At 42.9% G+C, this 17,038-nt stretch overlaps 2 protein-coding genes across 4 annotated transcripts in view; one reads left to right on the top strand and one right to left on the bottom strand.

Moving 5' to 3' along the window:
• Positions 1–6,809, top strand: part of SYNE2 (spectrin repeat containing nuclear envelope protein 2) — a 280,784-nt gene extending 273,975 nt beyond the window's left edge. For all 3 annotated transcript variants that reach the window (XM_090034211.1, XM_090034213.1, XM_090034212.1), the window contains 6 exons: positions 1,499–1,699; positions 2,496–2,624; positions 3,464–3,655; positions 4,358–4,447; positions 4,695–4,741; positions 5,489–6,809. In XM_090034211.1, the coding sequence (XP_089890337.1) occupies positions 1,499–1,699; positions 2,496–2,624; positions 3,464–3,655; positions 4,358–4,447; positions 4,695–4,741; positions 5,489–5,711 (882 nt within the window). In that variant the 3' untranslated portion in view covers positions 5,712–6,809. The remainder of the gene's footprint in view (positions 1–1,498; positions 1,700–2,495; positions 2,625–3,463; positions 3,656–4,357; positions 4,448–4,694; positions 4,742–5,488) is intronic.
• An 8,025-nt stretch (positions 6,810–14,834) lies between these two features.
• ESR2 (estrogen receptor 2) overlaps positions 14,835–17,038 on the bottom strand; it is a 39,315-nt gene continuing 37,111 nt past the window's right edge. Inside the window, exon 8 of the mRNA XM_090035015.1 lies at positions 14,835–15,006. Coding sequence (XP_089891141.1) covers positions 14,835–15,006 — 172 coding nt within the window. The remainder of the gene's footprint in view (positions 15,007–17,038) is intronic.

Below are 17,038 nucleotides of genomic sequence, written 5' to 3'. Positions count from 1 at the left end.
ACTCTGAGGGTGGTTAAGCATTGGAACAGATTACCTAGCAAAGTTTTGGAGTCTCCATCACTGGAAGGTTGTAAATACAAGTTAGAGCACCATTTATCTGGGTTGGTTTACACAGGGAGGATCTGCTCCTGAGCAGGTGACCTCTGCAGCTGAGACTAGGTGACCTCTTAACTTCCTTTTCAACCCTATTTTCTGAGATCCTGTGCCACTTACCTTGCCCGTGCACTGCATAGGAGACCCTGGACACCTAGCTCAGGGTTGTACCCTCCAGCCTCCTTAAACTAATAATGGTGGATGTCAGGGAGGGTCTTGAACAGGAAATAAGTCACTCTAAATATACTTGGTTCAGTGCTCTCCCTCTATACATCCACTCCTGCCACTGTTGGAGGCTAGATAGATCATGCTTCTGACCCAGTGGGGCACTTTTTATGTTCTTATGTAAAAAATGTGGGTGTTGCAACACAGAGATCCCTTTTGTGAATCCGCTTCCACTTTGACAGTTCAGTGGCTGGCACTGCTCTCTTGCTGCAAAAGTCAGTCAGTGCAGAGACATTTTTCACCATTGTGTTAGGAGACATTTGCTGCTGGATGTGTTCTTGGTTTAGAATAACCTGTGGTTTAGACCACGGCGTGTTTAAATTGAGCACTGCTAACACCCCTGTTTTCCAAGTCAGGCAGTGCATGTGGCTAGCACTTGGTTAATAACAACCATATAAAATCAGGTTCCTGAAAAGTGTGGGCGATTCCTAGATCTGATAAATATGGAAGCTTGAACATCTGCATCCTTGTCAAATTATGCAATGGCCTTTTTCCCTTGTAGTTTCAGGTATGATAATCAGGTGAGAAATGGCTTGGATAACTAGCAGGTTGTGGGATGGGGAGAAGAGTCACATACGTAGAATTAAAACGTGACAATACGTGGCTGAGTTGGGGCAGGGGCAGCTTCAGGTTTTGGCTTCAGATCGGTAGTGCTCAGCTTTAAAAGCCTTGGGAAGTCTGGCTTAAATGCCTTCCCCTTTTGCTCTGTTATTGCTTTCCTACATTCTCACAGCTTTCCATGGCTGTAGGATTGCTTTAAACAAACAAGGCAATCAGGGCTCATTGTAGAAATGATATCTTTTATTAGACCAATAAAATTTTTGCAAAAAAAATGCCTGTAATTGTAAGCTTTTGGGCACAAACACCCCTCATCAGGCATTAGACAAAAGATTGTAAAAGTTCTCCTGGGCAGAAGTGAAAGTTCATATTTCACAGGATTTCACAGAGGAGTCAATTGATGGAAAACTCTGGGCAGTCAGTTCATAGCTGGTGTGGAGCCTCTCACCTCCTGTGAAGATCTGTGAGGATGCAGATTACCTTGAAACAAAGGCAGGAGCAGGATCTCAGGTTTCAGGTGGTCACAGTTGCTTCCTGCTTGGGAAAATACGAAGATTTCATTTGGAAAAATGAACAATGCATTTCTGTTTATTCTGCGTATCCTGGTCTGTTCATTCTTTAGGATATACTTAAAGCCTTTGATAATTATAAGTCTGTGGTGCTCTCCATTAACCTAAGCAGCAAAGACTTCCAGCAGATGGATAGCACTGAATCCAAAGAGCTTCAAAACAGACTCCGACAGATGAATTTGCACTGGGAGAAAGCATCTCATTTGGTGGACACCTGGAGGAAAAGTTTACAACAGGCTCTATTGCAGTGCCAGGTAATGAGCATAAAGGTTCATCTTTTAATACTTGGAAGGAGAATTTATTTCAATGTGCCACAACAGATAGGTCAGAGGACATGGTATTGAGTGACCCCAAGACTTCCTTGGATTGCCTGTTCAAAATCCAGAGGAAAATGAATGTGTATCACTTACAGACAAGATAGTCATGGTAGTAATAATTAAACATGAAACCAAGCAAGTGCTTGGATACTTAGCCAACAATCCTTCATAGCATCTGACACAGTGTAGCCTCTGAGTTAGTCTGTAAGGTGCCACCTGGCCCTGCAAGCTGCTTGTTACCCTTATTTTATAAATGACATCGGTGTTAAACACACGACCTTGTTTCACCTTGTATTTAGCTTAGGCTGTACCTGCTGCTTTCCCAGACCTGAGGAAGAACACTTTGTTCCCAAAACATTGTCTAACATTTCTCCCAACTACACAGTTGGTCCAATAAAAGATATCACCAAAAAAAAATCCTTGCTGCTTGCATATTTCCTGGACCATCATGGCTACAACAGCACTCCAGCCCTACTAAATGAGATGGAGACAGTTGAGGAGGAGAGGCTAACAGCAAATTTGGGATTATTAGTTTACGGTTTTAACTGCTCATCCTGTACTACAATCACTGTTTCTTTTACAGCAGCCCTTATTTTACATTAAAGCCATATAAAAATATACAGTATGTAGTGTTTAATTACCCATGCAGTTGGGTCAGTAAAAGATAGCACCTAAAAATGTGTGTGGCTGATTATGCTGTCATTTTCTTTCTTGTTTGTAAATCATTGTTCAGGATTTCCATGAACTGAGCCAGAAACTACTGTTGTGGGTAGCAAGTGCTGAAAGTCGAAGACATAAAGCACAAATCACTGATCCAAATGCTGACCCCCATACCATAGTGGAGTGCCAAACAGAGTTAATGGTATGTGGAGTGCTGGTTACTGAATGACAGTGGGGGACTGAAATGCACCAGTTATTTCCACTTAAAGAATGGCATCTTTATCAAAATGATCATTTGAAAGAAAACAGGCGGCATGTGATGCTACTGTGTCTCTGTAGGAATGGATTTTGGCTTTATCATATGGGTTGATGTTAGAATCTGTCTACATATGCGGTATTGTTGCAAAATGACCAAGCTTGAGTGCAGATAAATGTACACTTGTGGGGAAGGGGAGCTGCTGGTCTGGACGGGGCAGCCCCGGTTACATGTGCATGGTTCTGTAGTAATACAAGCACAGGCAAATCACTCCCAGATTGACCCTGCTTCCTCCACGGGCACAGCTGGAGTGATTTGGCTCACTCATGTGCACAATCCTGTAGTGATACTTAGCAGTTGAAGTGTACTCATAAGCAGCAGCTCCTGCTCCCCCGTTTGAAGCCACTGCATGTGTATGATTGTCCATGCCACTAATTAACTTCCTAGGTGACTGATCCTCTTCCAGGAAAGAGGTGGCTTACTCTGAATTAGTTCAGTCCACTCTGGCACAAGCAGACTTTTGGGTTGAGGCTCTAAAACTAATGCAAAGGATTTGTGCTAAAAGAATGCAATGGGTGTGAAGTGTTCCCACAAAGCCTTGTCACCGCACCAAAATCCTAATCGGCAGCAGCCTGGCTTGAGTCTGTTCCCACTGGACCACCAATCAGTCCAGATTCCTTCATGGGGATTGTTCTAGAAATCAAGCTGGTGAACCACCCTGAAAGCATCGTCCAAACGTGCTGTTGATGGCGCTGGTTGTTATATTTCATACCATCCCTTTTCAGCAACTGGAGAAAGAGCTTTTGGAACGGCAGCTTCATGCAAACTTGCTCCAGGAAATTTCTACCCACCTGCTGGTTAAATCTGATGGAGAAGACTACATTGAAGCTGATGAGAAGGTACATGTGATTGGAAAGAAAATGAAGCAACTTCTTGAACAAGTTTCAAGCGACTTGAAGTCTATACGAGGAAACCTGGTAAGTACATGAAGGTTTTAATGCCTTAACTTGCTCTTGGATCATGAGAATAAAGGGTACAAGAACAAGTGTTGAAAGGCAAGTTCAAAGTGTTGGAATGAAGATTCGAGAATTATGCAAGAGGCAAGGATTTTTGTGAGTGATATACGTCTACTGGCCAAACCGCATAGTTGGAGCGGACTTAGACAAGCTGATGAAGAATGTGAACTTGTTCTCAGATGGTCTTAAATCTATCCCAACCATGCAGTGGCAACAGTAAAAGATATCACTCCCAAAAATCCTTGCCTGTCAAAGAACTGAGTGAAAGCTATAACAAATAGATTGGTTTAAAATGTATTATTTTAAAATGTCACATCTGCTTAACTCCTTAACAAATATGGCCAGTTTTCAGGAAAAAGGAGGTAGGGGTTTGTGTGGGTCGTGTACAGGCCATGGAAGTGGGCTGCCGCGGGACTCTGAAATGTTTTCTGTCTGCTCCCACTGTTCCCTGGGCCTTCCAGCGCCGGTCTTTTCAGCAGTTGCGCATGGTCCAGAAATAACCTACTCTGGGAGCTTCTGGGTTTGTGAGGTGGTTGGCATCTCTGCGGAGGTAATATATGTCATTTTAAATGGGAACATTGAATCAATCCACAGGTGCCATTTTGCAGTCCATGCGCTCCTGGTTTATGCCTCGGTAAATTAACAGGTGGTTTTTGCTTTTAGGACAACAATGCATTTCTGGCAACTGCCGATGAATGGGACTCTGGAGGCTACCACCCACTAGCAGTGAAATCGAGCCCTCAGGAAAAAAAGGCAAGAAGCTTTTTTTTTTTTTTTTTTTTTTTTATGAAAAGGCTGATCTTTCTCCTGCCAAGATGATGTTGCTCTCTTTTTTTTTCCTGGCTTGAATCTCAAAACTTTAGGGACCTGCTTATTTTAATTATACGCAGAATGTAGAATATGACCTTAAAATTAAATGGACCAGGACTCCTATCTTTTTAGTCAGACAGATTGTCTGACTTCTTAGAACTGTAAAAATAATAAATGCCTCTTTCCGCAGGTCGCTACAAGAAGAGCCTCTGACAGCAGGGATGCCAGCAGCATCAGGTAGGCCCTTCACTTCATTTCATTGGTGTGGAAAGTACAGAGTGCAGGCAAGGCCAGGGGCTTCGTGCCCGAGAGGCAAAGGGACTTGGAAAGATTGTGTGTGCAGCCACTGGTGCATAGGCTCACGCTGGTGTAAGTCACACCACCCTAGGGGGAAGGCACCTGCAGGAAACCAGGAGCAGCTGTATGCTGATGTAAGTTACTTGGCGCAGGCTGGTTCTCCTGCCATGACGTGCCAGTCTATAGCCAGCAGGCAGGCTGAGAGATCTGGCAGTGTGTCCACTCCTTACTCTGGGGTAATTTACTTTGTAGTAATGTAGATGGGTCGGACATGCGACTTCTGCTGCCAGTGTTATGTACAGTTTTGTGGCTGAGTACACAGCTGCTTCCAGCCAGCTTAAGGAGGTAGCCTGTCCTGAAGATGCCCCTTTTCTCACAACTTGGACCTTCTTTATTTCGCATTTAAGGAAAAGCGCCCTAAACACACCTCAGTGCGAACAGCAGCCTCCCAGTTATTAGTACTAAAACTCAGGTGGCTTTTCCTACCCTTTCTCAGCTGGATAGAAGCATGCTTTTACAGAGCTGGAGAATGCTCTGTGTCCCTGTAGGACATACTTTTATGCAGTGCGTGCTCCTGAGCAAGAGGTTTCAGTATAACGTGAAACAAAAGCGGAGTTCACGCTAAGTGAAGGAAAGTAACAAACAAGTACCTTGCCACCAATATAACTGCGTCCCCTCTCTTCTCAGAATGGAAAGCCAGGCCAAACCTGCTCCAGTTTCCAGGCCCCATTCCTTCTTTTACCGTGTATTACGAGCGGCTTTGCCCCTCCAGTTGCTCTTCCTTCTGCTTCTGCTTCTGGCCTGTATGGTCCCATCCTCAGAGGAAGACTACAGCTGCACTCAAGCAAACTACTTTGCCCGGTCTTTCCACCTAATGCTGAAATATACCAATGGACCTCCGCCAACCTAGGCAGCATCCCATGATTCTTCGACGTACCAAAAAACACATTTTGTCATGGGTGCTTGTTTTCATGCTGCTAATGTGAAGCCGTGAATTCACATGGTCAGGCAGAGAAAGGTCCGTCTGAGGCCACATTTTGACCCCCTGCAGAGCTTTCCTGACTTAACCACAGTCAGCTGTGCATCCCTGAACCTTGGGTGCAACTGCACAGCTGAGCTCTACAGGAGGCATTTTTTTAAATGGCCACTTCCTCCTGCGCAGGGAATGTATCGATGTTCACATCTCAAGCTGTAAATCTTTACATGATTTCAGGGTTTTGGTAAGTAGTCCAATGGCTTTTTGTGTACAGAAAGTGAATTTTCTATAGATTTTTAACTCCGGAGCACCATACTGTATACTTTGATGCACTAGACACAAGCATTTTATATTTACAGACATCCTAGTTTGCAAGGTCCATAGAACTCAAATTGACAGAATGATATGGGTTGTTATGTGACAGTAATTGCTGTAACCTGGGGTCTTTGTCATGGCTCAATGTGACAAACTGAAGCAGTTTTAAGTGCTTGGCATGCACTTATGATGGGCAACAGTTCACCTCCTTATCTGTATCTTTTGGTACTGTAGTCAGCTGGTAGAAACGAAGGTTTTAAATTTTTGGTATTTTTGTTACGCTGTACTTAATTCATCTAATTCTTTCAATAAAAAGATGTGTATTTGTTTTGTGTGCAAAGTGTTTAGTACTTAGCCCTGCTGTGGTGTCCTTTTATACCGTGATTTAAAAAAGAAATGATTACATTGCATGGAAATGGTTTATATTGTGCATATTTTCTACGTGAAGATAATTACGTAGTCTATACACACTCTGTATACAAATGAATAATGTGCACTGGATTTTTTTAATCAAAGATTTCTGGTTTAATCTCCTGAATGTATAGTATGCCAAGAGAGACTCGTGCATTTTTATACATTACTTCACATTTAAAATGAAGTAAAAAGTTCAGGTGATGGGAAGAGAAAATGTGATGTACAGTCAGTTTTATTGGAACATATTTGTTGGTTGTACAGTTCAAGCATTCTCATTAAAATTCTGCTGATGTTTTCAGAGTATGGATTTGCAGAGTATGGATTTGCCACTTGTGTCACTGCCAGAGAACGTTTTGCTTTACACATTCACTTGTCAGATAGCAGGAACGGACTCTGTCTTTTGAAACCAGGTTGGAGCAGAAGTTTGCAACTACATTAGGAGACACCTGAAAACTTTCTACCTTTACCTAACCAACCTTAAGAAAGAGCTGTACGTGGGAAGGAGTGCCTCTCTCACACTAGTCTTCATATGTTCTTGTACAGGGAGATTAGATTAGAAATTAATCAAGGGACCCTTTCCATTGTGGTCCTTGTCTACCCCATGCTGGCACCGTCACAGTTTGCAACCAGTTTCCTGAAGAACGAGGAGCTGTGTGGAAGCTCCATTCGTGGTTGTATTATAGGACACAGGAAGAATCTAGTCAGAGTTTATTTAAGCATATAACTTTTTAGAGAGACCTTTAAAATAGTTCATTATAGGGCCTCTCCATTCACTTCCTAGTTCATCTCCACTTGCCAACCTTTGAGGTCTCATTTCTCAGGCCCTCAGTACAACCCCCTCACAGCCTTCAGAGTTTGTACCTTAAGAAAGAGGGCCCCTAAAGTAAAGCCTCTCTGCAGCAAAGGTATTCTGCCAAGATTAGCCCAGCCAGTACCCTAAGATCACTTTTTCATATGAAATTTGTCTTAGAAAAATGTATTTTAGAAAAAAATGTAACACATTTTGCACTTGAAAACTTGACACACCCCAGGAAATCCAAAATTGTCATATTTGCTTTAATTATTCATCCTAGCTGGTAACCAAATTTAGTTGCTCAGTATTAGACAACTTATTTCTCTAATCCTGTCTGAGGATCTTTTCCAGTGGGACCCCAAGCTGCTGCTGAAATTAAAAAGCTAACGTCTCTTCTTCCATCGCTCCCTTCTGTCCCTGCCATATCAATCTCCGTGGCCATCCACACAAAAGCCAAAACCTTCAAGCTGCAGAGGGGTAACTCAAGCCTGCTCTCCAACTGAGTACGAACCCACCACTCAGGCTCGTCCCAGGATCCAGCAAGCAGGGGATGGCGTAGAGAGCAGAAGTGCAAAATAAGGAGGAGACACCTTCCAGGATGGAAAGGTTTGGGGGCCCAGAGTCCCATCCTACCTCCTTAGCTCAGCAATGCCCCTTACACTGCAAAGTCCCTCATGTGCTACCCATGGATGTGTTTTATAAAAGACCAAGGATTTACATACACAAGCATTACACCTTAGGGCCCTTTTTGATTCTGCATGTTTAAAAATCAGGTTGCCTCAATGGACTTTTTTAGAGTTTGTGGCTGTGTTGCTCCACATGCAAGGGTGGGCAACATGAATGCAAAGCAAAATTGTTTTTAAGGAGCAACTGTGGGTAATAAAGTGCTGGATAGTAAGGGGAAAAAGAGGTGGGAAAAATCACTCTGCCAGCCTCTATTACATTTTGAAAGTAATTACTTTGAGCGAGAGCTCATTTGAGTTTCTGCTTCTGCAGAGCTGTGCTGCATCCAGCCCTCCTTTCATTTTCTGTTTGTCAGAAGTGCCCCGTGTAAACCTTTGTGCCAAGTACCTGTATTAAATTGCGGACAGGTCATATTCGATGCATCTGCCATTAAGCAACTTGGGTAAGGAGAAGATATGAAGACTGTTAGAAGGTCTGAAGAAAATTTCATAGTCTGCAATTTACCTTCATTATGTATCGTTCTATCCAATTGTCTAGGTGATGCGCTATATAATATACAAGAAGCTTTCACCAAATAATTTCAAAATGTCCCAGAGAAATAAGGTAGAAGTGGGGGAAAAACCTCATGGTGTTATTTCTTTCTTAAAATCATTTTTACTACCAGGTGATTACAATGACTCATTTATGGCTTGACATTGAAGTCTGTTTCTAGTTCTTAACACATCTACTGATTTGTTACTATAGCGTTACCTCCCAGAACTGAGCTACTGGCTTTTAAAGAAAATAAAGGACTAGATTTGCAGGTACCTACTGTACATGAGGAAAATTGGAACGGATGAGAGCCTACAAGCTTTTTCTCCCTAGGGCGTAAGCTGCTTTTCTCAGCAGAGCTGGCTCTTTTCTAATGGTTTTTCTATATCTCACTAGCACTTCTAGCTCATGGCAAAGTAGCCAGAATGAGGATTAGATTAATTAATTAATCCAGAGTTGTGGTTCATCCTGTACCTCAATAAAAAGCACACTAGAATTTGATCCATTATAGGAAAAAAATCAAGTCCGGTAAACACCATAATAAATTATTAGCCTTCTACGCTGAAAAAAAACACAGTACATTACACTTTAGAACAATACCTGTTTATTAACCACAAGCTACAATTTGAGGAAACGCACATCACTGGGAAAATACTGCAAATGTACAGAAATAAAAAGCAGCTGAGAAAAGTTCATTTTTTCACATGATTGGCATTTCACAAAATACTTGAAAAGGCACCAAATTCAATTCTAAAAACATTTCAGTTTTAAAACTGTTTCAATGAAGGTAAATCTCTCTTTAAATTTACAAAATACAGATAAGAAATTTCAACACATTGAAGTGGGATTTAAAATACAAAAGTTTGAGAACAATGCACATTCACAAGAACTGTATAGTATTAACATTCACTAGAGATGCTAACTGCTTATCATGAAAGCAAACCACTAGCATAGTTTATGATGTGATGCAATTTAATCCATGATTTATTTAGCTAATATCACCGAAAGTTAGCATTTCCTTAAAAGAGCAGTCTGGTTTTTATTTGGGAGCCATGAGTGAAGAAATGATACTGAACATGATGTAACGGGGGTTCAGATGACATGTTAAAAGATTGCAAATGCTTAAGAGACCTCCAGAGTACAGCTGAGAGGCTACGACATGGAGTACAGTACTCCATTTGAATCACTATTTTAATCTAGAAAATTTTGATTTAAAAATCACAGTTTTTAGATTGCTTGCAAATTGCACGTTTATCTAGTGAGCCAGACTAAACTAGGAAAGCATCATTTTTTATTTATTCGTTAGCTTCATCAGTATTTTAAGCATTAAAGATAAGGTGCAAATACCTAGCTATTTGTCTAGCAATTAACATGCATTCATAAAAATAACCTAAAAGAAGACAGTACTTGATCTTCATAAATTATAGCTCTCGTATTGATCAGTTGTCAGATGACGCATGGGAGTACACACACACACACACACACACACACACACACTACCTACTATCCAGTTTAACAACCTATTTGTGTGTTTTGCACACAAATAATTTTTTTAGGCTCATTTCTGGTTGTGATTTAGCAAAACACTTAAACGTGCTTAAGTGCTTTGCTGATTCGGACTACTCATGAGATGTAAAAAGTAATAGCAATGTAGCCACACCTTCTTTTTGGACTCACAAAGAACACAAGCATCCCCACTGCTCCTAGCCCCTCGTATCCTGAGCAAGACAAGGACCGACTTAAAAACAGAGCACAATTGTCAACTATACTAAGAATAAATGAGGCCCCCAAACTGACTTTCTGACCTGGCCTCTGTTTCAGCCACATCCCTGAAGAACTTAAGCAGCTGCGATGGTGCTCTCGTCTAGTGCCACCACCAGTGGGAGAGTCTGTCACACTCACCTTCATGCCTTTGCTAGACTTCAGCTCCTGGAAGGGGTCTAGGAGAGGCTAGTATAAGTGTGGCTGCTTCCCTTTAAGCAGCTCAAATCTCCACCCAAAAATGGAGTCACTTTTCAAAATCTTGGTCATTAAAAAAAAGGAAGCAGAACAAATGTTCACCCTTTGCATGTAGATTGGACCACAGTATATTTCTGACCCAATCTACGTGCGTGTCAATCATAGTATGAGCCCTCACTACTGCTGCTACACTTCAGACCCTTGTGTTAAAGTATGCTGCAGGAGAGCCTGCCGACTTCAACAACATATTTGGTCCCACTTAGAAGCACAGCCATGGGTGTTCAGAAACCTGCTTCGCGGCTATATGTATGGGGGGGGCTAAGCTTTCTAGTTACTTAGTGCATGTGCAAATGACAGGCACGTTCACAGCAGAATGGCTTATTCTTGGCATATGCGGGTCCTCTGCAACAGCCCGTGATGCCAGTGGTGGGTAACTGGCCCAGTATCTTGCAAGGAAAGCATACACAGGTATTCAAGTGATCCCGAGCCACATCTCCTGCAGACGTAGCTAAAAATGCCCATTTTCTAGAAATGAGCATGCGGGGGGAAACCCAAGAACATTGTGCTACTGAAGGAAGGTGTTCTTAATGTGAAGCCCCAATCTATGTACAAGTAAGGTTTTAACCCGTCACTTCTAATAGATGCATAAAAGCTGCCAGCATTTAACTGGATTAAAAACAATCAATGGAACAAGAGAGGGTTAAAAATAGCAAAAAAGGCGATTTAGCTGAATTATTTAAACGGTGTCCTCACAAGGGTCTGTTTTCCAGCCTCTAATTAAAATGACAGGTCACGTGACCACGGTGGTGTACACCTGCACTGAGGATGTCCCTCACCTTTTCACCGCATCCCTTACCCTTCAACATGAGACAGTTCACCTCTTTTTCCCCGTCTGCCCCAATTGCTCTATTTCCCCGTCCCAACTTCGTTGCATCCTTCACACTTTATCCCACGTTTCCTCGCTCCGCTGCCCTGCAGGCACGAATGAAGCTCGTGGTGTCAGGTCAGCATACCCCAGGACCTGCAAGCCTCTGCTGGATGACTTGCCCACATCCTGGCATGGTGCTGCTAAGACAGCTTAGTCAATTCTGAGCATGTGGTTAAAATCCTGGTGCACGCACCTGAAAAGCCACGGGGTCTGAAGTGCCAGACTGCTGTGAGGCTGCTGATATCATCATTCAGGTAACGGCACAGTGTGGAGAAGTGACGGCAGAACGCTACGGGGACCTTGGGAAAGGTACGTGGGCTGATGACATTCATCTTACATGTGGAGATCCATCCCTGCAGGGCTCCATAAGTAAGATTAACATAAATCAGTCCATGGGCCTTTCCCAATGTCCCTGCCATGCTCTGTAGTCATTTCTACAACTGAAATACCCACACCGCAGTCTTCAGAGACAGTCTCCCTCTCTCTCTCATGTACACACAGTGTCCGTGGCTAGAATCTAGTGCTGCATTTTTAAGAGAACCCGTGGGGTACAGGCCATGATAAATTTAATTCTTTTGTAAGAGTCAAACTATCTGCTCATGTTTATATGGGGAAAAAAAATTCATACAATTGGTTTAGACAGAAGTGCTCTTATCTTAGAGACTCTACAGGAGTCTCCCTTGCTTACCTTTGCCATTCCTTCACCCAATTTTCCCCCCTCATTCCCCTCCTCCCCTCTCTTCTCTACCTGATATTTTCCTAATTTCCACCTCTTTATGTTCTCACTGACCTCCTGTCACACTTCCAGCATCTTTCAGTCCTTAGAGATCTCAGAACAACAGCAGTCTCCTGTGCCTGAAGAAGGGCACTTACGCCTGAAAGCTTGCAGAGCACTCTTCCAACTACAGTCCTCAGTGGGTCTAATAAAAGATCTCACATCTACCCAAAGATCCTTGCCTGCCTATGTCCTTAGACCAACATGGCTACAACCAAAAACCCCTTATATTTGAGGCACATCCTTTATTATGTCCAGCTACACACATACATATACACTCCACCCATCTTGCTGTTATGTCTGTCAGTGCCATGGCTTAAGGAAACAAAATAGGCTGGATTGAGGTAGAGAAAACAGAATTCCAAAACTGGTATCACCTCTCTGTCTATATAAGTCTAGCAAAAAGAGCTAGAAGTTACAAACATGGTAGAGCAAGACGAGCTCCTCAATATAAAATATGTTCAGAATAAATCAAGGAACTTGGATAGAGGGGATTAAATCATTTTTAGAACCACTGATTCTTCTAAATTTGCTTTTGCAAGAGTTTGTTGTAGGATAGCTTAAGAACAGGGCCTGCTGTTATAGCAAAAAGCCAAGTTAAGCATTTGCTTTAGAAATAAAGGGTTGCACAGAGTTGGAAACAGAAAGAAGAGCAGTGTGGCAGGTGACCAGGTCAAAAGGTGACTCTCTTTTAAAATGTTCAGGCACGTCCATGTAGTACTGAGTACAACTTCAAGTTGGGTAAGCCCAAATAAATTCAAGACTGCAGCTGCATTTTTTCTTTCCCTTTGCAGGAGTAGCTATTACACATGTATAAGAAAAATACATTGGTGCCCTTTATTTAAAAAAAAAAATAGCTGGTAAGATTTCAGACTGTCATCTATAGTACAGGATCAAAAGTCAACAGACACTATAGTCTAACTCACTGAAAGCACTTTTGGTCACCTTTCCTATAAAATACAATATCCTTGGCTTCAAAATATCCAGATCAAAAGTGAAGAATATTCACAGCATAGATACTGGTCAATAAAGAGAACAATTACCCTCACTAAGGGCACAATCCAAATCTCATTGATGTCACTTGAGAGGATGCCCACTGACTTAGAGGGACTTTCAAATTAGGATCTAGATAGGTACCTCTGGTAGGTAGTTACCTCTTCTGTAAAAGTTCATAATGTAAAACTAATTGCTATTGTGAAATAGCCAAGTCTGCTAACCTCCAGTGTTACTTTCCAAGATTAAGTGCAATTACAGCATAAAAACAGAATATCACACAGGTAGCTGAAATGCATCTTAGATATATGCAGAGATCAGTGCTTAGACTCAGTGCATCTTAGATATATGCAAAAATCAACAAGACAGGCATTTTACACAGTGACATATTTAGTGAAATAGAAGCAAATTGCCATACATGAAGCATCCCAGAGGCATCATTTGTCCTTTTGTCATTCGGGGAGCAAAAGTCAGCCACCCCTAGAAAAGCAACTTGCATGGAGTTTCCTCTCGAACATAAGAGCCAAAATGAGGCAGGTAGGTAAAGGCAGATCCTAGCTGAGCCTCCCATCCACCTACCTTGCCCTCCCTCCTGCCATCATCACGGTTATATATTCTGCATAATCTGAGCCCCCTGCCCCCAAAATGTTCTACAAGGAAACTGTACTGAAGCTGCAGGTGAAAGGAAGATTGTGAAATGACCAAGAAAGCGCATTTACAAGGACCAGATCACCAAGTTATACAGCACTGTTTTTCCTAATACACACAGTTAAACAGTAACTTTTGTCCCTAATATATTGATGACTTCATATTTCAGTTGTTATAAATCTGCAACAGGGGTTGTTAATGTTGAATTCCCAAGCTCAGCATTTCATGAACAGGAGCAGGCAGCCAGCTTCAACTTTGAAGCACAAAAGGACCGTGCAAATGGCAGGATCATCTCGTCAAAACCTTACATGGGTTGCTGCATGTCCAAAGCTGATCTGCCAAGTGTCCCGGATGCATTCTGAATGGCTTTCCACAAAGCCTGAGGAAGGGTTCCAGGGTTGCATATTTAGATGCAAAACAGACTCATTTGTTTTGCACGTGGTCTTTTCATTAGCTAAAACACCAAGTCTTTTGCCAGGAACCATCGCCAGCGATCAGATCCTTCCCAAGTGATGTAACACAGCTGCACGTTCCAGATGATGTGAGGCTGGGACTGGGAGCCAAGTGACCTTGGATCTAGTCCCAGTTCTGCCACACACCTGCTGTGTGACCTTAAAAGCTAATCGTTTAGCTTCGCCCTGCCTCAGCACACCCATCTTTCGAGACAGGGTAACGTTCTCACTGGGCTGCTCTGAGGCAGAATGGCCATAAGGTGCTTTGCGAGTTTCTGAGAAGGCATTAGGAAAGTGCAAAGTAATTGCAGTGTCAGAAACACCGACGAGGCACGAGTCCTACTACCCATATGGTGCTCTATAGCCTTATCCAAGGTCACGTGTGCAAATCTAAATGGGCTCAGAGAGAGTCAATGGAATTTCATAAAGAGATCTCAGGGGCTTTTATACATATACTTACAAGGCATATATGTATGCATGCCATGGAATAGTGCTCTTTTTTCCCCCACCATTTCCTACAAACCTGCTCTTCCAGATCATTAGGCAGTTTCTGTGTGGTCAGATTTCACATCCCATCTCTAGTCTCACTTTCTTCCGACAGGCCAAATTCAGAGCCTGTGACTGCAGATTTCCTCTGCCCTCTGAGGGTATGTGCATTCAGCATCTCCAGCAGCAAATCATAGACTGGGACCACATTTTTGCACTTCATGCTCAAAAGATGCTCCATGCCTTTGTTACTGCAAAGAAGAAGAAAAAAAAAAAAGCAGTCAGTGTTCCCTTGCGGTCTGCACGGAGGGGGGCTTAGGGCTGGGAGCTACGGCCTGAGGATCAGCAGGGTCAGAATTTCACCTGTAGGGTTCATCAGGAATGCCTCGAAAGCTGGAAGATGCTTTCTCTAGCCCTTTACCTACAGTGCCTAGCACTGAAGTTGTCAGGTGGAATGGCTAAGAATGGGTAAGTACATGCACAAGAAGTTATTTTCATCTTACAACAATCTAATCCAACACTCAGAAAAAGGGGACCTGCTCAGCAGAGGGAAGGGCCAAATTCACTCTTCAGGGTCCCGAATCGTCTTTGTATAAACAAAGGCAAGAGCATAAACTCTCTCAAGAACAAGTAAAATCAGATGTAAAGCAATGCAGTACATGTATCTAACAGCACTATAGTTTTTAGCCAAAGTTGTCGCCTAAAAAGAGCAGTCTTCCAGAAGAAAGAATTTACACCTGACAAGACTCCCCATTTACTTTTATTACAAGTTATGGAGGACAAGAGTCACTCTGACACCGCAGTGCAGTGTTACACTCCAGTGTAGTCTAATAACTCAGAACAATTTCAGAAGTCAAGCAAAAGCACCGCTTGCAAGATATGGGACATGATTATCAAAACATCTCACACAGAATTACTGACAACCTTAAAACAAACTGCTCTCCCTGGGACTGATCAATACCAGTGGATCTCAGCTCAAGGCAGCCCCCAAAAGATGCCAGGACTTAATTTTCACTTGGTTTTTTTTTTTTTTTTTTACTCTTAAGAAACACTAGAGCAATTCTTCTGTTGCAAAGCATCTCAGAATGCTTTTAACACCAGATTCCTATTTGAAATCCCTGGATGTGTCTTGTGAATCATGTTTGAACGCTTAATATTCATGGCACCCTGCGGGCACTCTTGAAAGGATCTCAAGCCACCCCTAGGGTGCCACGGCCCCTTGGTTGAGAATCACTCCAGTACACCCTAATGGACACCTTAACTTCAAGAAGAAAGTTTATATTCTAAGCAAAAGCCCTGAACAATTCAAAGAATTATAGCAGCAACCAGCAAACCAGCATGGAGTAGAGCGTTTCACTCATAGGAACGACGGTTTTTAAACGGCTTGGTGAAAGACTATCTGATTTTGAGAAGAGCCGCTAACAGCTCTCCGTGAAAACCCACACTAAGTCTGGGACAGACACTCTACCAAAGTACACTCGACCTGTTGATCCCCCAAACAGCACTGGTGGAGATTTCCCATTGAAGGAAATACGCAATTGCTCTTTTAAAGAGAAGGGGGGAAAGGAGTAGAGTGGTAAACTGAATTAAAAGGAGTTGCAATACAAATCGGTTGTAGTTAAAATAATGGAATATAAGATACACACTTTAGTATCAATGCAATACCCTAAGCATTAGGGGTGTGCGAAGAAAGCCCTATTCGATTCAGATTTGGCCCAAATCGGGGGCAGTGATTCAATTCATTGATATGGATCACTGTTCCCGATTCAATTTGGCTGAATCCAAATCTGAAGTTTCGATGCCAATTCAGAGAATCAGCAATTCAGACAAACACAGCTTTAAATGTTTTTCCTACATACCTTCCAGGTGTGGCTCACGAACGCTGCGATGCTGGGGCACATGGGGGGCCCTCCACATGCTCAGTGGTGAACCCAGAAGTACTTCTGGTCCACTTCTGGGCCCCCCTGTGCTACCCCAGCTTGGCGATTGGCTGTGGGGGGGACCCTGGGTGCCCCCCCCGGACCCAGGAGGCACCAGTCACTGAGCCGGGGGGGTGGGGCTCAGTGGACCTGGAAGTGCTTCTGGTCCACTTCCAGGTCTGCTGCTGCGTGCACTGGGGGGGGGCCGTGCTCCTGTGGGACGCTCCATGCCCCCCAGCATCACAGCATTCGAAAGCCACCTGCTACCTAGAGGTATGTAAAAAAACATTTAAAGTTATGTCTATGTCCAAATAGCTGAATCTTTCTGCATATCTCTGAATTAATTTGGAGGGTTCCAATTCCA

Source organism: Crocodylus siamensis, chromosome 2, assembly GCF_052110815.1.
Source record: "Crocodylus siamensis isolate JL-2025a chromosome 2, ASM5211081v1, whole genome shotgun sequence".
NCBI lineage: Eukaryota > Metazoa > Chordata > Crocodylia > Crocodylidae > Crocodylus > Crocodylus siamensis.
Note: the sequence above shows the minus strand (reverse complement) of the source record. Positions and strands in the feature narration are given on the sequence as shown.